Source organism: Ammospiza caudacuta, chromosome 8 (genome assembly GCF_027887145.1).
Source record: "Ammospiza caudacuta isolate bAmmCau1 chromosome 8, bAmmCau1.pri, whole genome shotgun sequence".
NCBI lineage: Eukaryota > Metazoa > Chordata > Aves > Passeriformes > Passerellidae > Ammospiza > Ammospiza caudacuta.
This window is the reverse complement of record NC_080600.1, coordinates 21,180,521-21,206,446: the sequence shown is the minus strand read 5'-3', so window position 1 is coordinate 21,206,446 and position 25,926 is coordinate 21,180,521. Positions and strand designations below refer to the sequence as shown.

Genomic DNA, 25,926 nt, shown 5'->3' with positions numbered 1-25,926 from the left:
TCCTGTAAAATATAACTACACAGCTTTTTTCCTTATAGAAACACTGTCTTATAAACCTGAAGTTGACTAATTTATAAAATAACTTCCAATTTTAATGCTCCAGCATATTATTGGATATTAAAAATTACATTTTTTCAGTAGATTGAAGTATATCTCATATTACAAGTAAAGTTTCTTTAAACTGTAGCAACTCTGAAAAGGTCTCATAACCATTAACTTGACAAAATCCTCAGAAAAGAGAACAATTTACAGTGTCATAAAGAAGACAAAGAGATGTCAGTTTTTACAAGGAGCATCCAGAAGTGAACTTGCAAGTGAGCCCATGGTTTAACATTAGTTACCACACTAGATATCACGTCCCAGGTTGAAATTCTTGTGTTGGCAAAGTTATAAGCTAATAAAATCCATGACATTTACGAGCTGCAGGAAAGCATTATGTAATCTTTCCTAAATCTGCAATTACAAAACAAAGCTACTTCTGTGATCTTAGCTTACAAAGAACAAGGCATGCAACAGTCAGCATTATGTTTCACAACAAGAAATTAACTGTTATTTATTTCATGTTTACGCTGAGCTTCATCAAGTATGGGTAGCAGACAAATTCACTTTGAAGTTTAAAAAAATAAAAAGAGGGGAAAAAAGGCATTTTACTAGCCGATTTAGGAAACAATAATTAAACTTGGCTATTTAAACAGTCCATGAATGCTTTTGGTTTTAAGGAACATCTAAGATCACACACATGATTTTTCTGGAAGCAGTCTGAAGAGTCAGGCTTTACTAGTGCAATTTCCAATCAAAAACCAACTCAAAGAATTGCTTTGAAGAATGAGGTGACGAGTGTAACTACAGCATCTTGTGACATGACTTCCTTAGGCTCACTGGAGTCGAGCAGTACCAGCATCTGCCCCTCTACTACTAACCCTATTAAAACCCTATCAAACCCAATAAAATACACAACCAATCCAATTCAGAAGTGACCTACCACTTCTGGAAAGGTTAGCCAATGCAAGTGTTTGTAGGTAAGTTAAAATAAAAAGCAAAAAGTTTGGTGATTTGAGCCACAATAAAGAGAATACAACAAAGGAAGCAAACTTTAGTGGGAACAGACAACATCATAATGTTGCCACTTTTATTCTTCAGTTCTGAACAGATCTCTTCAGAATCTGAGAATTTTAAATACTATCAAAGAAAGGCATAACAGCATACTTCAACACTAGGAATAAGCTGTCTGAAATTTTAGAATGGCTTTACACAAATATTCCAAAGAAATTCTACCCAAAACACTTTCAGCAGTTATGCCTCTCCAATTTTTGACACAGCCAGCAATCCACACTAGACTGTAGATCTCAAACCAGTTGCAGTTACATCATATGCCAGACAGAACTGAATTAAAAGTCAAACATATTATGTTACTTTACACATAGAACTTGGGGAAAAAAGTAGTATTAATGTTTGGACAGCTACCTGGATTTGGGACAATATCCCTCCTCTCAGCCCTATTTTCCCCAAACACTGTTCAGCAAGTTTTTCCAGAACAAAAAAAGAGAAGTGCTTAGGCCAAAGTTTGCATTTCCCACTGAAAAACAACATGCGGACCAAACCAACAATGACTTTTCCATACTGCCACCATAGAAGACAGGTCATTTTTTCCACAACTGACACAGAGCATTAAATGTGGGAACACTGACTTCACTTTCAGATTATTTCCCAGTTTCTATTGAGTACAAAGAGCACTTTGGTTCAGCTTTTAGACAGTTTTTGTTGCGCTAATGTATGTAAAGACATACATCAGGATGAGACTGTGGAATAATTAATGCTTACTAGAACAAGAATGCCTGCATCTGTTCCACAAATACGGCCAAGTCCTTAAGTCAATGACATGACTTGTGTGGATGACCAGTTGGTGTTTCACCACTTTACAAAAGACAGCAAGCTGTTTAAAAAGCCCTCAAACTTACACAACTAAAATGCCTTGCAGTATCTTCACATACACCACCTGATGTTTTACTTTCAAATAACCTGAATTTATTCTTTGCTTCTCTCTCACCAATCAGGATTTTTAAAAGTCTAATCTACCAAAAAAACCCCAACACTGGATCCCTTAACTGTGTTTTATAAACATTTATAGATTAAAACATGCAAAGTACACTGGGTGTCTTCAGTTATGCCACTGCTGCTCTGTTTCCAGAAGAGAGATTTGAAAAGATATAAAAACAAACATGCATCTGAGAGGCTCCTTTTCTTTATAAAGCAGTGGCACATGACAGAAAAAAAATATGATAAAGATCAATCCCTGGATCTTAAGAAAAAAGAAATACAGGTAACTAAGCCAGGATCAAAAACTGTCTCTATAAGCTGTCAGTTACACATGCACAGAACTTGAACAACAATGATTTTACAGCAAGCTAAGGATGACAGGATACCCAAGTTTTCAGGCAGCACATTTAAGCAGTACCACAAGCTGCTCACTAACTTCACTAAGACTGTATATTTTTAACTTAGTGCACTTTGAAACATAAGCCCTATAAGCTACCAAGCTTAGGAATGTAGCACGGAAAGGACAATGGGCAATGCTGTCCTTGCAAGTTTGGGAGTTTGGTTTAAATGGCTCATTAATTTACTTCAGCAATTTGAGTGCATTGTCATTAAAAAGAAATTATGAAAAAAGCTATCCCAAGAAAGGAGAACACAAGGACACAAAAGGACACAGACAAGCCTTAGTACATATCCCTTAGCTTATTGGGATGTGTGTTTCTAACTCAGTATCACACTCTAAACAAACATTTACATAAAATTAATTTGGTAAAGAAGAGAAAACAAAATTAAAAACAATAGAAAGATTCCTTCTACTACTGGGAAAAAAACCATTGTGAACAGAATGCCTTCTAAATCACCTTGGTATACTTAGAAGATAGTCTAGTGTGACACTCAGCTCATCCATGCTCGTCTGTTCAAGGCATAATGGAATCGTCAGAATGAGGCCACTTCTTCTGTCCTTCCCTCCTGTTTCAGAGAGAAAAAGTAATTACAAAGTTAATGTGATGAGGTTTAAGCTGAATAAATACTTTGCAGTTAAGTGGTCTCAAACTTCATCACAAAAGCAATCTTTAAAGTTGCTGTGAAAACGTCAACTGATATTTCACCTCTCAGCCGTGAAGGTTCATTCACCACATGGATATTTAAAACATCACCAGGGCATCAGAGCATAGCCCACATCCACAGCTGTCACAATTTTTTATCTAATACTTTCAATATAAACAACACAAGTCAAGTGGTCCAGAAGCAATTTTTTTTTCATTTTTACATTATACTATTAAAATGCATCTCCTAGTCCTTCTAGACTACCAGCCTATGAGAAACCTAGTGCAGTCCCAAGCTGAGCGTGTCCCCAGAAGCTCCAACTGGAGCTCCTAGAAAAGGAGGACTTTCCTAGCCCAGCTGACTACTACAGGAGATCCTGTACCACACAGGCTGCCCAAGGCACATGCCCTGAACTGGCACTTCCTTCAAACATACAAAAATTTCTAGACCTATTTATAAACAGCTAACAGTCACCTGACAATTAAGATATGTATTTCCAACTGCTTGCCTTAATCTTCACCTGCATTTTCAAACCTTTCTGGTAAAACTTATACAAACAATATCAGAAACAGTAAATTTTGATAAATTATCTATTTTATTAAGGAAAAAAACCCCACAACCACAATGTACTTAAGCATATGTAGGAGTCAATTACTAAACAATCTTGTCTGTATTTTAGAAAAAGACATGTACAAAGACATCTGTAATCACAGGTTTATTTGGGTAAAAATCAAGCAAAGTGAATTCCTATAATCTAAGAACATATTTACTCTCAAACTGTTTTTCACATGGCTAAAGCAATTAAATTATGCTTTTGCTTCTTGAAGTTCTTCAGTAGAACTGAAGTCCCATCTAATCAGGAAGAACAACTTTTTACAGAACAGTAACAGCCATGCAGAAACAAGAAAAGGCACAAGCACAGCAATGCTTGCAGACTCATACACATATGTTGACATAACTTGATAAGAATTCTCCCCATCCACAAAGTGCATGCAAGATAATGAACAAACACTGTTTACACAACATATGTTAGAATCTTAATTGCAACAGGCCTTTTTTTTCTTGTTTCCAAAGCTGTGCAAACACTCTAAATTTGGAGTTTTAAAGATCCAGATACATAGATATTTTGCATATTTTCCTGAAGAACCTACTGCTTTCAGTGGTCCACTGCAGTAGCTGTGCTCCCCTCCCTTCCTCTCTTTTGTGAGAGAATTGTTCCAGGAAAACAGCAACACACTTTTTAATAACTGTATTTCTAAACTGAAGAATTGAAGAGTGGTGCTGTATGAGAAAGGACAAATGGCCAGATGCTTCCAGCAGAAACAATCTACAGCAACAGTTATTTACAGACTGTCCACCCTTCTGTCTCTGAATGGCAAAAAGCCTGAAAATTGGAGTGAGGAAGCAGAGAAAAAGGGAAAATGCTTGGATTTAAATAGCATTTGCTGAACTGACTAAACAAAGCACAACCCAAATCCCAGAAATATAATCTCTTGACATTTCACAAAAAGACCAGAATAATTATCTAAATAATTATTTCATGAGAAGTCATCTTGTGTAACAACTGACAGGTTTTTCCTCCAGCTTGTAAACACTGCTAAGGAAAGCAACTGAGAGCATTACAAAAGCAGGGGAAAAAAAAAAAAATGGTTGTTCAAGGCTTTTTGTTGACTTAGGAGCTTGCCTTTTCTTCTGTGCTATGTGTAATGACTTATCAGCATGAAAACTACACTAGCCATGGATTTCCATCAGAAACCACTGTTTTGCTTCCAGAAAAACATTATTTATACCAATTTAACTCAAAAATGACAACAGACTTCAGCACATAAACACTGCAGGACTTTCCTAAAATAGTATTTTTCTGAGTATATGTTTTTAATTAGTAATGAAACTACTATGAAAGTATAGAGTAAAATTGATGTAAAGAGACATGATGAACTGATTTGTGGCTGTCAGGTTACTTTGCCTACACTGAAGAATGCTAAAAAATCCTTCTGCATCAAGCTTTATCATTCATTAAATTAAAGCACCCATTAATACCAATCAATTCCAAAATGATCAAACCTACTTAGAAATACATACAACCAAAATGGTTCCTAGCACTTAAAATGCCACTCAATAAATTAATTTCCACTAAGAATGTCTGTCTTTCCAAACGGATCAGGCAGCTTTAATAGCATTTTGAAAATGCACTCTAGTTAATGAGAATATCCCCTTGCAATATAATGCTGAACCACCAACTCACTGCACATCTGCTGTTACTGTGGAAGAACTGTCCCAGGCTTTAATGTGAGCTGAGTTTTAGGGATTTGATTGCTTGTTTTTAAAAAGGAATTGTTATATTTGCAATTGCTGGAGACAGTGGGCAAATTTAAAGCAAAATAAGTTCCATTATCTAAAAGAGCAGGTTTCACTTCTCAGGTGATTCGAGCAGGCTAAACAAGACTGGCTAAAAACATAAACTAAAATAAAAATAAACTAAACCAGAAGAATATTTATGGCAACACTTGTCAGTTTTTGAAGTTGACAAGTGTTCTGTGAGTTACCTACCAACACTAGATCAGACAATCAAACACCAAGAACTAACACAGCTGCCTACAACAGCACTGAAACCAGCAAGGAATTGTCTTTCACCATTTGAAGGACTTCCTTTTTTTTTTTTTTCTGCAGAGGGAGGAGAAAAAGTTACCTTCAACATAAGATTCAGGAAGTTTTAATAAATACAGTGATAATTACAGCTTTCTCTGAATTAACTTATTGGCAATAATCAAACTGTTGCAATGCATGGCTAATTCTGCTCCCATGTGTTTCTATGCTGGAGAAAAAACAGGTGAAAAGTAAAATTTTCTACAGAAAATCCTGAAAATATTCATGCTGTTTTTCTAAAAACAAAAAACTAAAAATCCAAACCAGCAAGGAAGAGTTTGGGATATCTATTAAATCATCAGTCTGTTACATATAGACAGAAACTTCTTGAAAATTTTGGAGGTTGAGCTACAGGAGACAGCAAAGCCAAGTCCTAAACACCAACACCATGGCTACTAGATAAAGAGTTCCAGAGATTCTTTTGGAATATGACAAAGCACTAACCAACCACACATTTTTGTTAAATACATCCAGAAAATGCAAATAACCAACTTAAATATCCTATCCAAATTATTCAGGGTGGAATCAGTTGAGAAAAACTGAAATTGTACCTGAAAGAAATGCCAATTTTTTCTTCAAAATGGGTAATATTACTGACGCTTCCATTCTACTGCAGATACTTTTCGCAGCCCTGAAACACAAGAAGTTGAAGTTGTCAGGCATGGGAAATCAGTTACAGTGTTTCACAGTGTTACACTTCAGTATTCTTCTGAAGGAAGAACAGAACACTGTAACCAAAATCTAAAATACTGTCAAAACTTAAGAAAAAAGATCATTATAGGCATTATTCATACCAACATTTAATTAAAGATTTCTTTTCCCTCACGGGGGGGAACAAACAGTCCAACAAGAAAAACCAAAGCAGAAGCTGAACCAAGGACAACAAGATAATTTATATAAAATCCCATTTCCCAACCATAATAAACTACAATTAATTTTCGGGTAGGTCATCTGTTTGCTCATTCAGATGTAAAATAAGTGCAAATAAGGTTGTGTTTCTGCACAGTCTGTCTGGTATTACCAAGAATACAATAATTATCTAAATATGTTATGCTACATTTCTGTCAGGACACTGCCATTACCCTGCCATTAGCAGGGCTTCAGCTGAAGAAAAACATCCAACAGCCTGAATAACTACGTCCTACCCATAATCTATACCCACAAATGCTCCTGCTTCCTTTGCCTCCTCCTTATCCTCATGCAATTTTTATTGCACTGTGAACTGCAATTCACCATGATGAAGCTTTTTTGCCTGACAAATCCACAGGATGGCTGAACGGCAATTTCCTCTTCCAGCCAACACAAAGTAGGAACTGGCATCTGCTTGTAACTTTCTGAGGTCCTACTTCCACAGATCAATCCATATAATTAGAAAATCTAATTCTGCTCAGAGATATTCAATTCAAGATATGTGCCAATATCAGTCAAAATTTAAACAGATCAAAATCGATTTTTTTTTTCCCATTCCAGGCCCAGGGCATCAGACTGCAACCTGGAATTCTCCCTCTGGATATTCCAGAATGCACACAAAGAGAACTTTTTTTCCTAGCATGGGGGAAGTTAATGGAACAAAAACTATAAACTATTTAGGAAAAAAAAAAAGAAAACAAAAAAAATCCAGAGAAATCCAAATAACCTGAGGTAAAACAGTTATTCCTTTTCATGTTAAAACAATGAGCTTCATAACAAAAAAAAAAAAGAACTATCATATTATTATAAAAAAGAAAAAACATTTCAACAGCTTTTTACTGTCTCTTCCTATTCCAATGTGTAATGTGTCACAATGTTCATTCTCACCTCTTATTCCAAAATCTCCATATTGAAGTGCAATTTTTGCCAATTATATAGAATTCACACTTCATGTATTACAGAAGGAAACAAACAACTTTTAATTTTCTCAGGAAACTGAGTCCCATGACAGCCTGCACTTTGAACAACTACTCAAAAAAGCATTCTATTAAAGCTTCCTGTATGCTTTAGACAAAGATTTGTAGTTATTTGTTGCATAAAACACAAAATTCCAGAATTACTCAGGCAGTCATTTTTATCTCTCAAACCACTCTGTGTAAGCTTTTTAACTTCAGCAGTTCTCTTTATTTTCCCTTTTTCAAGATGTGGAACACATACCTAAATGTTTTTTTCCCCATCCTCCCCAAGTAACATTTCCAAATTATTACACATGCCTCTTTATTATAATCAATAAAGGAAGTTCAAACCTACACACACTTCATTATCTTTGTACTTTCACACAGGAACAAAAGTCTGCATCAGCTCACTGACTCCAGGGAACATGTTTCTCTGCTGCTCTGAAAAGACCTATTTATTTAATATGAAAGCATCGCTTGGCTTTCTGCCACAGTAGTGGCACTGTCCACGGATCAAAATAGTTCTTTTATTCAGTATTTCCTGGAACCAAAGGAAGCTTTCTGTTCAGAGTGGAGGGAGGTGAGTCAGACCAGTTAGAACAACTGCTGGCAATTCCAAACACCTAGCCTTTGTTCCATAAACTCCTGAAGGGTACAATTGCCTCTCTTCTGGGAGAGCTTGGATAGGTTTCATCTACAAGAAAACTCCCACCACAGCTGGTTATCAGAACATACCAGAAAAAAAAGAAAGTCTTCAGTTTAAAAAACAGGCTTAGCATCCTTCTCTATTTTGGATGTCGAAAGAGTCTCAGGATAAATTAAACAAAATGTCTTTTTTAATATCAGAAAGTGAAACCATTTCAAGAAAGCTGGCATCTACTTTTCAATAGGAGCTACTGAAGGTGTTTTGAAAAGGTACACTGCTTTGCACCTTTGCAATGTATTTAGACCTACAAAACTTATGCAAAGTCTTCAGTTTGTTGGAAGAAGAAAAATGACACGCTCTTAAAATTTTCCATCAAGCTCTCAGTTTAGCATGAGGAAAGAGTGACTTCTTCCTCAATATTTTACCATTATTTAGCTGAAAGAAATATATTCAGTGTCTATTCATCAATAAAAAACCCATTTGGTTTCATTAAACACAGAAAAGCTACTGACGAAAAACAAAAGCACTGAAGACAACAGATTTCACGAGAGGAAAGTGCAATACTTCAGGAGTAAGTAAATACAAAGCTGCATTTAACAATTTACAAATCAAAAGACATAACTTTTATATGCTGAAATGTTACAAATACTAAACAAATAAAGAGGTTACTTTTGTTTGCTGAATTTCAGAAACAATGTAGAGTGCTTTGCGCCCACCTAGAACCTACTTTGCCATCATACCATAAAATACCACATAGCAAACTGTAGAACTTGTAATTCTTTTATTTAACATGTTTCCTGGACTCATTCAATACGCTTTCAAGAACCTCACTGAACTTGTTTAGAATGACATAGGCTTCCAGGTTATTAAATCAACATAGTTATGGTCAGCCTCCAACAATGTATTCATTCTTTTGAAGATTTCCACAAGAAGGTGGCAACACTAAATTTGCATAGTATTTGTATTTAAAACCTAAATCTTTGAAAGGCATCCCAGTGAAATAGACAACTCTTCCAATCCCCTTGACAAGCAGAAACTAATACTATTTGTGGAGAAAATTCTCTTACATACAAACATGAAACATGTATACATGAAGGAGAGACTGGGAAATAGTAAACAAATAGTTCAACAAAATTACAGAACAGGTAAAAGTTGCAAAACAATATTTCAGGCTGCACTCCAATGTGAAATCAAATCACAATTTAGTAGGCTGGATCCTCCACCATTTCTAGACTTTGGAACAACTGCAAATTACAATGTTTTACTCCACACATCTAAAATTTTGGAAGTTCTTCCAACAACAAAAACTAAACAAAAACAAACAATGACCTATAACAAACAAAAATACAATAAAAAACCACCCAGCCAAAAATCAAAAGAACTCACACACAATAAATACTACGTGTAATTCACCAAAGTGCAAAATTTCTGATGAATGCAAAGTTTTGCCTGCAATTTGTGCTATCCATCTTCACTGCCATTGAATTAAAAAAGTAAATAAGAACCAATGTCCAGACACTGTTTACAGCCATTGTAAAAGTGTATTAAGGATGGGGAAGAGGGCCAGGTTGACTGGACAAGTGGAACTAAGATGCCAGAGAGGAGGTCTCCTGCAGGTAACAGGTGTTTTCTTTCTAAGCAACCCAGCAGAAACCACTGTTCTAAAACATTAACAATCAAAACAAATTCAGGCTTAATGAGAATTAATATTAACATGTTTATTCATGCCTGCTAGACCTGAAACCTTTAATACTCTCAATATATGGTGCAAGGTCTTGGGATGGGTTAGTCTGCACATGAGCATCTGTTGCAAGATTCAAAGAACGTGTTCTTTCTTCACTCCTGTAGCATGTATCTCACAAGAGCATGTAGCTGGTCTGTTGAGCACAGGACTACAAGTAAGAAAAAAAGAATCTGGTTTCTATTCTCTGTTCTGCTATGAAATATACATATGGCTTTCAGCAAGTCATTTATCCTCTTTTAGTCTCCATTCAGTTTCTCCATTTAATTCTCTTTTTACAAGAGTATTGTGATGTTTAATTCATTAATGTTTTTGAAGACTTGAGGGATTAGAAGGAGCTCCACAAATCTGCCTATAAATAACCAAGGAGCAGATGGGCAGCTAGGTTCAAAACTGTAGCAGCTTGCAAGTCCAGGCACAAACAATAGCACAAATAACAATAGACATTCTGAAGTACCAAAGGAAAAAAGGCCTCAAATCATGTAGAATGAAAACACTTTTTTCTTTTAGATCAACTTTTGAATTGCAGACCATCAAAATTAACATCTTCATTCTCTGAAGCCAGCACACAGGCTTTTTCAGACACTGACTTGAACCCACAAGCCATTACCCTCTTTTTCCTTGAATCAGCTTAAAACTAGTTCATCTGTTCCACACAGAAATAAAATCCACATGTAAAAGACAGGGAGAAAGCTGAGTATCACAATTATCTATGTAGATTATTATTTCAACTTCCTTTAAAGCTACATTAAAGGATGTCATCTCTCCCACAGCAAAGCTGTACAAAGAGAGACTACAAACGAAGGTGTCTCCAGGGCTGATGCCCCAGGGTAATTTGAGAAGCATAAACCTGCCCCAAAAATAGAAAAAGGCTGTAAATATTTATTAGTTAATGCTGTTTTCAATTAAAAAGCACCTGGAACTCAGCTATGCAGCTGGACAGTTGCAAAATAACAATAAAACCTGATAGAGAAACATCAGCTCACATATGCAAATGCAGTGTTTGGTTTTTACTCTTTAAGATATTATGAGCAGCACTAACAAATATTTAATATTAGAGCCCTCAGGAGAAAAGGTAACTTCAGATATTTAAGGAATATCAAATTTTTTGCCTTTTCAACCACTTCCACATTTTTTACTTTTTTACTATCAGTAAAAACCATCCAGAAAAACCCACAGAAGTTTTATGCTATGTCTGAAATTGTACACAAAAAAAAAAATTTCTGATCTTCTTTAACCTGCTAATTCACACTAAAGAAGTCAGAAAATAAAAAAACACAGACTGATTTCATGAGTATGTAAGGTGCTTTAACTCTAAAGCAAGATGCAACCACTCAATGCCCTTTCCACTATACATGTACTGTTAGTACCCTAACTCAGCAACTTGCCATGGCAGTTCAAAGAACACACTGAAAATGTGCTCTGACTTGGGTTAAAGCTGGGATAAACAGCATGCTAGACCATGATTCAAAAGCACATTGTCACAGCCACAACAAATTTAAGCTTGGAAAAATTCCAATTCCACTCCATTTTCATTTGAAAGTTCAAATCTTGTCTTCTAACTAAAGTTAATAATAGAATTCAAAAGAACTGTCTGTTCACTACTTCCTCTATCTATCCCATCTTCCATATTCATTTCCCATCCTTTTTCAATCCCTCAACATTCTGTGAAAAGTGAAATAAAAAGACAAGCAACAAAAGGAAGCGATGAGCAATATAATGAATAGCAAACCAGCAAATGGAGAACAGGTGAGTAAGAGGTTATGCCATCTGAGAAGAAAAAGTCATTGTGTGTTGAGTTCTAACTTTGATCACAGTCAGCTATTCATTTCACACAAAGGCAGAGCTTTTCCTCAGACTTCAAGCAAGGGCCAGAGGGGAAAAAAAGGAAGAGTACCAAGCACAGAAACAATGTAACTCAGGATGCACAATAACACCTGCATGCACAGCTGTGAGACAACACCAACACCTCAGTCTTTCCACAGAACAGGGCCAGCCACAGGGTCCTGTGCAGCAATGGGCACTTCTGCTCTCAAAGAACTGCACTCCTTGGACTCACTGGCCATGCGCAGAGGGCAAACTCGCCCAACCCAAAGGAACACGTGCACGCATTCATAACGATGCTGCACCATGAGACACCAAAGGTGTGTGAGCTTGCTAGAGTTTTCAACCCTTTCCAGCCTCAGTCCAAGCCACACACATGGCCTATGCTAAGTTATAGCAGTTTTCAGACCTCTTTAATCTAGAAGAGTAGAGAAACTAAGCCACAGGTTTTGGATGCTTCTGTATATTCCCTCTCATGGAATATTCCAGCCACATTTTGCCACTCTCTCACATACAGAGAGAGACACCATTTACCTTCCTGAAGAACCCTACAGCTTGCCCACCTGCATCAGAAGACCAATCTACCTCATATCCTCCCTTCCCTTACAACAGGCAGCCAAACCAGCAGAAGCTGCATCACTATCAAGTAACCACAGAATACAGAAAACAATGCAAGTTGAGAGGCTGCTTCTTCCACCACTTTTTACACAGCAATATGTCAATTGAAATGCTATACTCAAAGCATAGCCAAAATATTTTCTCTTCCTCATTACACTGTGCTAAAACTCATTAAAAGAAAATTCTAATTTTTAGGTCTTAAAATTTTCCTTAATCAGAAGTCACATGGGAGTAGTACACAATCACATGGATTGCAACTTCTACCACAGAAATACTTCATGAGGGGGAGAAGAAAAATAACCTACAGATAGTAAAATAAAACTAGTCCTCCCCTAGCTCCCTCCTCTTAAAAAACAAACAAACAAACACAAAACCATCCCAACAAAACAAAACAAACATACAAGTCACAAGTGCTTGGAAAAATAAATACCTTGTCACCAGCTCTTTAAGGAACTGTCCAAAACCAGTTTGTGATGAAAGATCAGAAAGCTCCTATGCCTTCAGTAGTTCATAAAATGAACTAGGACAGTGGGTGGAATGAGACTGGACAGTCCAGGCCATGGGCAGCCAAGTCAAAAGACAAACAGCTGTACTGATGAGTGCAACTGCTGGCAGTCTGGAACAAACGAAAAACACTTTCCTCTGGGGTGCAAGATTAGAACTTCCTGTTCTTTTTGCAATACTTGTATAAGAAAACAATCTACCACTTCATAACAATACACACATTTGCTTTGGTTACAATTGCATGTGGCTCAGGGCCCCAGGATTCAACTCCAAGCTCAGCATAGTGACACTCCACTGAGTGGAAGCAAAAAGAAATGCTCCCCTACACTGAAAGCCACCTTGTGCAGCAGGCACAAAAGCAATCTTTCTTTTGGAGTGGAGGAAACTGACCAAAACAAGATGACAATGAAGAAGGGGCGAATAAAAAGTCCATTTACAAATCCCTAAAGCTCTGGGTTTGCTACCTGACCAAAAATTTATCAGCTCAAGAGTATGATTTTGTGCAGACCTTGAAACACCCTGAACAATTTCCTCTGCCTTAAAAAAAATAAAATTAAAAATTACTCTTATGTCCTCACTGCACAATACACAAAGTATCCATGGTAAGGGTAATAATAAAAAACCCCTCAATAAGAAATAAATAACTTGAAAATTTTGCTAATGTTAACCAAACATGAGAGTACAAGAGACTGAAATATTCCAGATCTGGTAAATAAATACCTTATTCACATATTTCAGAAATCCATTAATTCACTGCTCTACAAAGCAAAAGTAATTACCTAAGATATCCTTCAATTAGTGGGTACAGGAGAAATAAATCTTAACTTTCATGGATGTCTTCAGTTTTTGTACTGAGATTAAAAATTCTGCACTCAGATCAAAAATTCTGAACATTTCAACTGCAAATCACAAATTAAATCAGCCACAGCAACCACCTGCAGTAATCACAGCAACTCTTCCTCTCTCCTACCCCCTCAAAATAAAACATGTAGCCTTCCACTAGCAACAAATAAACCAATAAACCAATATATAAATGGTCACATGCTTCAGAGAAAATACCATCAAGCTCACTAAGCTGCTGCCTGAAACATCCTCCATAGATGCAACACTCATACATTTTCCAATGATACTATTATAAGTGAGAATGCAAAATGAAAGAATTAGCAAACAGAGCACCATCAGAAAGATTGAGGCCTGCATTGACGTGTCAAGTTCAGCCATAGATATCATTTTGTGACAAAAACATCAAGCTAACACCAAACCCATTTACCTTATTCTTGGAACACATTTTTGCTTTGGCCTTACTTGGTCTGGTCAACACCTATCCTTCATGATACCTCACTAAGAACACATCTCAAATACCACTCTGCCAACATCACAGGAAGTGATCTTGGCTCTGAATTCTCACGGACTTAGTACATCTATCTCCCTTGAATTACTGTTTCTGCAAAGCCCTAAGTCATACCTTCATCTCCTCTCAACTACTGTAATTTCCTTCTTAATGGGTTCTTTACGTCCCAGCATTCCAAACTTCAGCTTGTCCAAAATGCAGCAGTTCATCTTCTCACCTGGAAACAGGAAAACAACACTCCAGATTGATTTTCACTTGCTTCCTTGTTGAGTTTAGCATCTGCTGTAAGGTTACCCTCACTTCAAAAATCTCTCACTCTTATTTAGTCTGAAGAGCAAAAAGCTTTGCCAACACAATTTTCTACTTGCTCAGTCAAGGCTCCTAAGTCCCTCATTTATCTTCCAGCACAAGCTTATCAACACCATCAGAGCAGCAATTACCTTGATGCTATTAAAACTTCTTTCCTTACTCTCACCCACTACCAAGAACCCTCTTAAAAGTAGAATTCACTTATCTCCAGTCTTATGCTTAAACACCCCCTAACACATCTGCAGCCACTCCTCCCCTTGTGAGACACTACCACTATGTAGAGACATAGGAACACAAGCTGCACTGCGAGCTTCATGGCCAAACAATGGAATTTAACTTTATTATCAGTTTTGTTTATGTTATAGTGCCTTTTAAAGACTTTTTAGAAGCCACAAAATGAAAGCAAAGTAAAGTAGGTAAATTAAGGAAGGCATGAGTTAAAGCCTAATTAAGTTTCTACAAAACCAGCTGCAAAGATGTTGTTCTAGGCAGTATATCCATCAGTATCAAAGCTTCATAAGAACCATATATAATGTATGAAAATTATAAAGATTTCTTTTTGGAAGAGACCTATCTTACTTACCATTGGTACTGGAATGCAAAACTGTCTGCTAGGGTTACAAGTTTGAGCTCCAGATCCCGGGTTCTGTAAATTTAAATGAAAAAGTATTTGACCATATTTTTTGATTTTGCTATTCAATCTAAAACTTTATTTCCTTGGAGATTGAAAACAAGAGTTTCTTACAGAGCTATATGATAGGGGAGTCAACATTTCTGCTGTATATTCACAAATACTAGTAAGCTAGGCATTTCAGTTCAGTGGGACAGCAGGAATCCTGCACTTTCTACCAAAACATATGGTAGACATCAACATTGTTTATAGTTAGCAGGCAATGCTCCTGAGGCAGCACCGGAAGCAGTGGGAAAGTAACAAGAACCAGAATCCCTGTGGTATGCTTTCAATCAGAGGTAACCTACACGAAGTTTTATGCTAAATTGAAAATACAACAGTGTTAGTAGATGTTTTGTGAAGAGGAAGAAGGTATTTCTACAAAGATACTCAACTGCTATAAAATTTTAAAAGGCAAAGTATAATTTCAGTAAGAAAATATAAATAGTCTCTCTTTGTATTAGAAGATGTGGAATTAACATATAAGCTTCAAATGTTAAACCTCAGCACATGTTGTAAGACTTGCAGGAAACCTTGTAACTCAATCAAATTCCACCCATGAAATGAAAACCAACAACAAAACCCCAGAAGTTCAAATTAGTGCATGCTGTGTAAAAGGCAAAGTCAAGATGACAAACACACTTCACTGGTTTTACAGTAATTCTGAGAGATCAGCTATTAGAGTAATCTAACTCACAGTAAATTTAAAATTAAAAATGCCCTCCTATTAATGGAAATTTTCTAGTCAGCCTCAAAAAGATGGGAGAGAAGGCAAGAGGACACACCTATAGATTGGGAACAAAAATACAAACAGCAAGTCCTTGAGACAGCTTCAGTACATTCACACTGGAAATGCTGCAACATCATTTCCAGGATAGGCTCTGCCTACTTTATCAGAAGCTGCCTATTGAAGGTGTTCTGTATTTCCCCACCCATCATCACTGGGGAAGAAAGATGTTCCCCTCAATAATCTATTCCTAAAGATTCTTGACAATTAGGTAGCACTGTATTAAAGAACAGAAATTCCTCTGGTTTCCCTTCCTACTGCCACTCTCAAGCAACAGCCAACTGAAATTGAGCTGAAATTCACCTGACTCCTTTATTTTACTGACAGAAAATGACGGAACTATGTGAATTTCCCTTGTTTACATAAGCTTAACCAAGAAATTTGAATCCATAGCCAATTTAAAATTACAGCCTACAAATTTAAAAATGCATATATTTTATTTTTTAAATTGTACTTCTAGGAAAACTGATGTTACTGATCAATTAAACTTCAAACAAATTATCATCGATTAGTAAACTACTCCAGGAAAAACAGTCAGCTGAGATGATTTTACAGCACTCCTCAAGCAGCAATCAATGGAGAATTGTGCAAAATCCAAAAATCCACCCCTAATACCACATTGTAATTACTCTTAGTTTTGGTGGAAGATTTTCACAGAATCACAGGATTATTAAGATTGGAAGGGACCTCTGGAGATCATCTATTTGAATGGTTCTAATGGAACCCCATTTGGACACATTCCCGGGTGACTGCTGGTGCTGACCCAGCCCAGGCAGGGGCTTTGATGTCTCCAGAGAGGAAGATTCCACAATCTCCCTGAGCAGCCTGGTCCAGTGCTCTGCCTCACTGCTTTTCTCCTGAAAGAGCAAGGCATGACCAGCACCTCAGCAAGCCATAGGCCTCTCTGAGCAAGCTTCAGCTCTGTTCTACAGTCCACCTTCCCCCTTTTCTCTCTTCAGTTTCTGCTTGGTACAGACAATGGTATTAGGACTATAAATGCTCGTATTCAGATAAAGGGGAACCCTTATTAGCACAGTAATTAATAACTACCAGTAATCCTATAAAGTAGTAACAGCATTCATTATTTACTAAACACTGAATCTTAGCAGGCAATGTCACGGAAGGGAGAAAAGGGGGAAAAACCCAATACTTCCTCATCACTGTGAATTTTAATGCATGAAGAAAATCAGGATCCAATTGTGAGGACACTGCAGACACTGCAATACTAAAAATGGAGAGGACCAGTATTTCCTTTGGGATGCAGAAAGATGAGAGAGCAACAGACAAAAGCATCTATTAATACATACCCACATAAACCTCATCAATTGTGCTATTATAAAACTTACAAAAAGTCAAAAAAATAAGGAACCACTGTCCCCTAATTTTTTCCACTCTTGCTTCCACACACTCGTTTAAATTCTTGAGCAAAAACAATGCTTTAGATCCGCTCCTTCGTAGAATTACCGGGCTAAAAAGCTCTGTTAGGGGGTAGCAAAGGACACTGCAATTGAGGGGGAGAGGACAAAACTGCTGGACAATAGACGTGTGAAAAATCAAAGAAAGGGTAACCACAGCCACGAGCAACCACGTCTTCAGCAGTGAATCAGCTTCCCGACCAGGCAGCGCTTCCAGAAACCCAGGAGCGCCCGACGCGGCGGCAGTGACACGGCCGTGACTCGTCTCCAGCCCGCCGGACGGACCGGCGGCCCCGCACCCCAAAATCCCCGCCGGGAGCCAATCCCGCCCCCGGCTGCCTCCCCTCGCCCGCAGCCCTCTCCTTCCCGGCCGGGCCTGCCGCGACACCCGCGGCGGCGCCCGCACAAAGGCAAACATTCCCTCGGCGGCGGCCACTCGGGAGCCCCCCGGGCAGCCCCCCCGCCGCCACGTCCGTCGCGGCGGCTCGAACAATGCCCGAACCTGTTGCGCGGGTTCCCCCGGGCCGCAGCGAGCGCCGTGCCCCGGCAGGCGAGAGGCGCGCACGGCGGGGCAGCGAGCGGCGGCGGGGCGAGCTCGCAGCCGGGGCCGCTCTGCAGCACGGCCCCGCCGCCGCCGCCCGGGAGAGCCGGAGCCGCGGCCGCACGGCAGAGCGGAGCGGAGCGCCCCGCCCGGGAACAAAGCGCGGCCAGGCCGCAGGGCCTGCGCCGCCCTCCGCGGGGCTGGGGCCGGGGCAGAGCCGCTCCGGAGCGCGGTACTCACCCGATGCGGCGCTGCGGGTGCCCGGGCTGGGAGGACGCGGGGAGGAGCCTGGACCCGCCCGCTCCGGCCGGGCTGCGGCGGCGAACCTCGGCCGCCTCGCACCGCCTCGCTAGCCCGGCGGCAGCCCCTGGGGACGGGGGCGGCTCCGACCCCTCCTCCGTCGGCAAGGAGACGGCGAGCGCCGGGCGCTGGCGGGCCCGCCCCCGCTCCGCTGCCCCGCTCAGCGCCGCCCCCGCCCCGGGCGCGGAGCCGCCCGCCCGCCCCGCGCGGAGCCGCCGCGGCCGCTCGGCCCGAGCCGCCCCGCCCCGGCCCGGCCGCCGGCACACAATGCGGCCCGGCCGAGCAGTGCGCCCGCGGGCCGCCGCCCCGCCCGGCCGGGATAAACACCCAACGTGGGACCAGCGGCTGTCCGTCCGACTGCCGAGTTTGCGGCGCTGGCAGCCGCGTTAAAATAACAGTACTGCCGCTCTGCTCTGTGGAGAGACGCGCTGTGCGTGCTCAATCCGAGCCCAGCGGCTCCCAGGTGAACGCTGCGAGTGCCTCAGGCAGGTGTCGGCTGCCCCAGGGCCCTTCAACACCAACGCTTCAGCACCCACAGTATCGCAGAATATCCTGAATGTAATCACAGAATACCCTGACTTGGAAGGGACCCACGAGGATCATTTAGTCCAATTCAGCACTGACGTGTGTATTTTGTTTCCCCTCCGATGGCAGATAATAACCCATTATTAGCTGTCTTAGCTCCTGGACAAACACCCTAAAACTCTGTAATGCCAAGATTAAAATAATAGAAGCAAAAATGCAGAAAGAAATTCTGTGAAGAAAGCTGGCTGGGACACTTGCCTTGCATTCAGCCTAACCACTCTAGGATAGATTGGAGTCTTGAATCTCCTAGCTGAATACATCATTAGGTAACCTAATGGCTCTTAAAAATTTGGCTTCTGCAAACTCTATCTTAATCATAATTTTGCTCCTGGTTTTTCCAGAGCAGTTGAATATAATTTACTGAATCTCATTCTGAGTATGAAAACTGTCTCACAAAGTCTGCAACTGCTTCGTCTGTTCCCTCAAAACAAGAGTTTGCAGAACACCTCTGTTCACCGCCTTTCCTGGTTGCTGTCCAGCCAACATCTGCTGCAGCCATCACCCTCACCGTCACCATCGGGGCTCGCCTGTGGCACTGAGCTCATCCCTGGCTGCTGTTCACTCACAAAGCTGTCCCTCTCTCAGCAACACCACCCACTGGACATGCAAGAGCTAAAGATATTGTCATTCAGATTTTCAGATAAGGCCTGGAGGCCTTGAGAACATACCTTCTCTGTTGGGCCTCTCTTTCCTGGAAGAATACTTAAAACAGCAGCAGCAAAGAAAGAGGAAAGGCAAAATTACTTCCTTCACAACCTGCAGAGATAAACAGAGATAAATTACCTTCATCAGATTCTCAACAAAAGTAATTGCTTTACAGAACCAAATAAATTAATTTTTACTTTATGAAAAGAGGAAAACTTTAGCAATATTTTAAGTGTGTTCACTAATGATTTAAGAATGTGCCAGACAGAACTTTTAGATCACTCTTCCTCATTAGTGCTTATTGCATACTTGTGGGCAAAAGTTGAGATAATAGAAGCTTTCACTATTCATCAATATTTACTTGAGATCCCTCAGGCTGCATCTTTGTAAGCCCTGACTGAAGGACAAATAGTAATTCAGAACACTAGGTAAGTGATCTGTTGCCCAACACATGTGAAAGCTCAGTGGGAATCACTGATATATCTTTAAAAGGAGCAAGACAAAAATCAACAAAGGAAAAACTACAGCTGATTGTCATACATTAATTTCTCTTTCTTATTTCACATGTCTAAGATCCTCCACAGTGCAGTTATTACGCTCTGTTATGTTATTACACTCTGTTATGTTATCTATATGCAGTTATTACACTGATATTCCTATCACATAGCCTATACTCTAGAGTGGGTGGTTTTGCTTTGCCTTGTAGATCTCAAATTTTCAGTATACATGAACTCATTAATACTAATAAATTTTCTTATGGTTACTTTTGGGAGAGGAGAAGAGTGGGAGAGCCAAAAGAGAAGGGAGAGGGAAAGGAATTCAGGCCAAAAGGACATAAACCCTATTTCTCCATTTTTCTGTTGCTAACTGGAGTCTTTTCTCAAGGTCAGAAAAAGGCTTCTCTTGCAGAGGAGGGACAGAATTCTTGCAGTGCCTTCCATAAGAGAGGAATACCCAAAAGTCACTCATTTGTACTCTGATTGGAGATATGCTAGTTTAGATATAAAGATATTGCAACAGGTTTTCTGACTTTTGTTTTCCATACATACTCTTCTGAATGAGTTGCCAGGACAGAATCTGACACAATTAATTTTTTTAAGGTCATGCCATCAGTTTAGAGTCGTAGTTAATTGCCTTTCCATGCAAACTGCCAGTAGGAAGAAATCAGAGTATCAAGGATCCCTTTGATTAAAATGACCCTTAATATATGGTGTTATTCTCCAGCAGCTGTGCCAGATTAACTCAAACACAAATGAAAGCAAATAGGCTGAAAACATCCCGAGCTTTGGGCACTGTGCTGCGTGCCAGCACAACAGAGCCTTTGTTACAAGGCAGAGCAGAGCTCTCACAACAGAGTTACTGCTTCCAGCTTCAATCGTTGCACTTCTAGAAAAATCAGCCTTCAAAGAAAAACAAACAAAACCCCCATACACTTCTACTGGACACCAACTTATGGTGGCACTGGTCACACAAATGTGACACTGGCCACCTTGTGTAGCACCCCACAGGCCTGTAGTACACCTTCCCTCTTGCTCCACTTGCCCCTGGGCAAGGGAGGTGCTGCCAGGCATAGCCTTGCACCTGGTGGGCTGGAAATCCTCCACCTGGAATGATTTACCTTGCTTGCTGTTTGCATCCACATCTGCCTGCAAGAGACACACAATTGATTTCACTTGTAGCACGAAAATGAATGTGAGCAGTTAAGTTAATGTAAGCCAGTAGTATCCAGTGTATTGGCAAGAGATGTAACTTGCAGAGCAGACCAGCTCATAAAAGGTATATACTGAAAGTAAGCAAATAACTACATGCAGTGGGGTAAGTAAAGACTGGCAGCAATGAATTGTAAATAAAAGCTGTGGAATGTTTTCCGTATGGAGCTTTCTGATCATGACAAGATGGTATCATCATACTCACAGGTAAGGAGAGGCATGTACCACTTTAAAATCTTATGTATTTGTAATACAGCCAGATTCATGTTGGAAAAACAGTGAAAAAAGCCCCTTCTATGAGGATAAACATATCAGGAGGTTTGGGAAGTGAAAGTGACAGAAAAATACAAGCATTCAGTGCACACTCAAAACATCACAGAAACAAACAAAAGATCTGTGGAATTCAGTACATGACCTACCATTTACTGGCTTCTGAAGGTAAGCCACATTCACCTATTAGCAGTGAGATTTGAAATGCCCCTTTAAACACAAATACTAGGTTTTAATCCTGAACTGAGGAGTGATTGTTTCTCCTGAAACAATTACAACAAAGCCTTAAATTGTGCTCTTAATAGAATTTGAAACTCGAGTCCCAAATAGCCCAAACCCATGAGATTTTGTTTACTGACTGGCACAGGCTGAAAGCCTGGCACTCTGTGGAGGCAGCACTAGCAGGTTTTGAAGGATCTATGTCTTATTGTACGTATCAGAGGGTGTGTAAAACGATATTTTAAAAGCTTCATCATGATTTTGAAGTTCTTCAGTTCAATTATATATAAAAAAGATAAACCCTTCATTTTATAAAGGAATGAATGATATGCCTGTAATGAGATACAGCATTATGAAACTTTGAAGATTCTGAAGAATCTGGAGTGTTTTGTGGGTTTTTTTCATGCGCTTCTTAATGCTCAGGTAGAAAGAATAAAGTATCCCCTGATCTCATCATGTCCTTCCAAGTACTGGAGGCTGTTGGATTGCGCTTCCTGCAGCAAACTCAGCAGTGACTTTGTTACTTTTTTTTGTTACTTTTTATTTTCTGTGAAATACAGTCTTCATAACTTGGTCTTGTATAAAATTAAATAGGAGCTTAAAGGCTGCATTTCCTGAGAAATATTTAAAAGTAAGCAAAGCTATCTGTGCTTAGTATTTTGCTGCTCAGATTTCTTAAATATGAAATTTACATATTTTCCTTACAGATTTATTTAATCTTGCAAAGTGAAAATGGTTTATGGCTGGCAGTAGACCCTGAGCATTTTTGATACAAGGGGGAATGCCCTCCTTTCTGCACAGCACCTGACATAACAAGAAAGTCACTCCTCATGTCCTTCCCCTGTGGGCACAAACGTGACCTGGGATACAAGGGCGGGGATCCTAGGAGGTACACAGCAGCAGAATGGAGATGGGCACGTCTCAGGTCATGTTTGTGGCCACCGGGGAAGGACACGAGGACCAATTTTCTTGTTCTGTTAGGTGTTTGTGCCACACCACTGAGCAGGTTTGGTGGGATGTCTGCAGCATTCTCTGTCTCCCAATGGCTCAATCTGATCAGGGATTACTGCCGGTGTTTGCTGAAGAAGAGGAGCTGTACTTACCATACTTATTATCACAGGAGGCATAGCAGATGTGAGAAGACGTGACTCTGAAATGCTCACTGTAGAAGTAAAACAGAGAGAGAGCTGGTAGTCAATGGCATTTGGAATGACTCCACTGCAAAGCATCTAATATTCTCCTGGAACCATATCTGCAGCTCCATGATGCATTCTTCTGCTTGCACCACAAAAAATGAAAGAACTGGGATTTTTCTAACAAGACTCGATCACCATCTCCCTGCAGCTGCCTTGCTCTTCAGCCATGGAGTGTATTAGCACTGCAGAGGCAGCCACACTCAGTACCACCACCATTTCTGCTTACATCAGATTTACATTTCATTTCCAGCTTCAAAATTAACTATTAGCAAAATGCTCACAGCATAAAAGAGGTTAGATGGCAATGTTGGTCAGGATTGAGAATTGGGTGTCCTGTACTGTACCTGTTACTTTGTGTGGTTTTAGAAAAGGGGAAGACAAAGACAGCTTTACAATTTTTGTGTGCATTATTGTGTAATTCTACATTTTAGCACAGTTTTGACATGGTGATGTTACCAAGGACCTTCTTGAGAAAAAAAACCCTCATCTCTACATTTCTTTAGAGGGCCATAAGGGGAGAGTTTGGAAAGAGGATAAACTGAAAGGAGTTTCCCAATAATAGCCTTTTCTCTAAGCCTAAATAAATCTTCTTTCTACATTGACAAAAACTATTCATTTATACAAATAAGTAAAGGTTCTGCATAGGTTCCTCTTCATATGGCTTGAATTTCTTACATTTCAAACAACAGCATGCTTCAAGGTTAGGTTATACACTAACACTAATCACAATCATTGTTAGCAAAAGTGAATTGAAAGAGGATAAATAATATGAGCTATTTTTAGAGGCAATAAGAGGCAGAGCTCTTCACTTTCTGAGAAAAGTAATTTTTAGGAGTGAGCTGCTCAGCTGGTTAAAGTTCTTCTCTGTATCTGTATAGATGTCCTTAGAGCTACCTGACTTCATAGTTTATTATGTTCATGTAGAAGCTTTAAATTGTAACCCTTTGTGTCAAAAAGAGCTTATTTTATAGAGATTCAGTGTTATTTGATGTTCAATATTCAATGTTCACCCAGAATCAGAAATTCTCTTCTGACAGAGAGAATATCATGGCTAAAAATCCAACTATTTTTCCAAAGAAAGTAATTATACTGTAGCTGTAATTAAAAAATAAAACATCTCAGAATGCATGGAGTATATTTCTCACTGCTTTATCAAAGCTTTTGTGTGCAAACTTTTCTTTAATGCATTTTGAAAGCGTCATTTCAAATATAATGAAGTATGTTTATCCTTAACAAATTATTTCTGAAATCTTTGTCAAAATGGCAAGGATTTTCAAACACATCCAAAAGCCCTGGGAGCCTAATCACAGTACATGTTTCTAATCCACATAGGTGTTTTAAAATCCCACTGATTGATCCTTGTACTGTTGGGGTTTTTTGCATTTGTTCACAAGTAGTTTGTAAAACTCTTCCTGTATCTTTTTTTCCTGCACAATTGTGGGCAGTCAGGCTGCAATAGTTATCTTAGTCATGGAGGTCACAAACAGGTTGTTAAAGTCATTCAGGCCACCTTGAGAATAAAGTGCAATTTAAATGGAATTTGAGTAATACTGTCTAATCCAAAGTGCTAATAATTTTCCAGTCTGAGGCAAATATTTCTTGAGCATGTCATCTTTAGAGTATTTGGTGTTATACAATAACTGAAATTTGGATGCAACTGCTGAGTACTAAATTAGGTACTTGGCACTTTGTCTTCTAGTACATGAACATAATTTCAGAACAGCTCATACTGAGAGAGAAGAAAATAGGGCAGAGATTAGTAAAATCATGCAACAATTTTTACTTAATAAGGTAATACTGAAAACCTTTGATAAAAACAAATATTGTTAAAGAATATTATCATATACTAAGTTACTCTACATAAAATTTTGCAAAATGTGGAAATTTACATTTCTATATGTAAAAAAAAGATAAAACTCCCTTCCCTTAGAGACTCATAGCAAATTTTATATCAGCAAATGATCCTTTCTAAAGAGAAGATAGTTAAAATCCCTCATATTCTTCCCATCTACCAGTGAGCAGATTGAAAACACAATGTACTATGAATTAAACTCTCAGTTTTCTTTATCCTGACATAGCAGCAAATTGTCCCGATGAACCTTCCTTCTTAAAATTCACGAGCATGCTAAGCTTATGCAGTCCAAACCAGTCTGTTTTAAACCTTCTTAGCAGGCCCCAGATGTTTTCACTGCCTGGCCACCTACGAGCCCTCACGGAAGGAGGTCCCTGAGCCTGCAGGTTGTTGTCACCAGTGCAAGTGCCCACTTTTCTATAAACCCTCCTCAGCACCTCTCTAGCTGAATGGAGCCCTTTTCTGGACTCAGACTTGCTGGCCTGCCTAGTGCCTGGGGTCTACACTTCAGTGTTGTGCCATGAGGGAAGCAAGCAGCCTGCTCAGCTTTGCCTCCTGCTAACAGCAGAAACTTCATTAAGCATTTATTTCTCTGTTTAGGTTTCCTCCCTGCCTCTCCCTCCTACCAAGCACGCTCTGGGTTTGCTCAAAGGGCTCTCAATGCACCCATTCTGCCTGCCCATGCCTCTGTTGGTACATGTCTCTCTAAACATGGGGGGCCAGCTCAGACAGACTTTGATTAGCCCTAATTTCACTTTCACGTCTTTCACCTGCCCTTCTTGCCGCTGCTTTTTGTTATGCATTTTAATTTGTGCCGTCACACAGCGAGCTAGGCTGGAGAAATAACTAAGATCAAAACCAGCTTCTTTTCCTCCCTACAAAGTTGATTTATCCAGCACTTCCATCAAAGGAAATATTCATCAAAATCTAGCCTGAGTTAAAAAGCAAATCCTTCCTGGTAAGTCATAAATGCCCTTCCCTCACAGAACTCAATCGGTCCATTGTGCCTTTCCTGCTATCAATCCTTCTCTTCAAACATTTTCCTGCTGGCTGACAAGGTTTTCTAAGCTGCTTCTGTGCCATTCTTCAAATGGTTTCACCCTGATGCGACAGAAAAGTTCAGGGGTCCTCCAATATTCCAGTTTTTGGACA

At 39.5% G+C, this 25,926-nt stretch overlaps 1 protein-coding gene across 5 annotated transcripts in view; it reads right to left on the bottom strand.

Annotated features, from left to right (window-relative positions):
- Positions 1 to 18,415, bottom strand: part of SESTD1 (SEC14 and spectrin domain containing 1) — a 49,051-nt gene extending 30,636 nt beyond the window's left edge. For 2 of the 5 annotated variants that reach the window (XM_058809232.1, XM_058809228.1), the window contains exons 1-5: positions 18,239 to 18,415; positions 15,169 to 15,231; positions 14,391 to 14,493; positions 6,279 to 6,358; positions 2,895 to 3,003 (exon numbers count right to left, since the gene is read on the bottom strand). In XM_058809232.1, coding sequence (XP_058665215.1) covers positions 2,895 to 3,003; positions 6,279 to 6,333 — 164 coding nt within the window. In that variant the 5' untranslated portion in view covers positions 6,334 to 6,358; positions 14,391 to 14,493; positions 15,169 to 15,231; positions 18,239 to 18,415. Of the gene's footprint in view, positions 1 to 2,894; positions 3,004 to 6,278; positions 6,359 to 14,390; positions 14,494 to 15,168; positions 15,232 to 17,959; positions 18,085 to 18,238 lie in introns of those variants that run through there. The other 3 variants (XM_058809229.1, XM_058809230.1, XM_058809231.1) reach the window with 3 other exon arrangements.
- Positions 18,416 to 25,926: the final 7,511 nt, after the last annotated feature.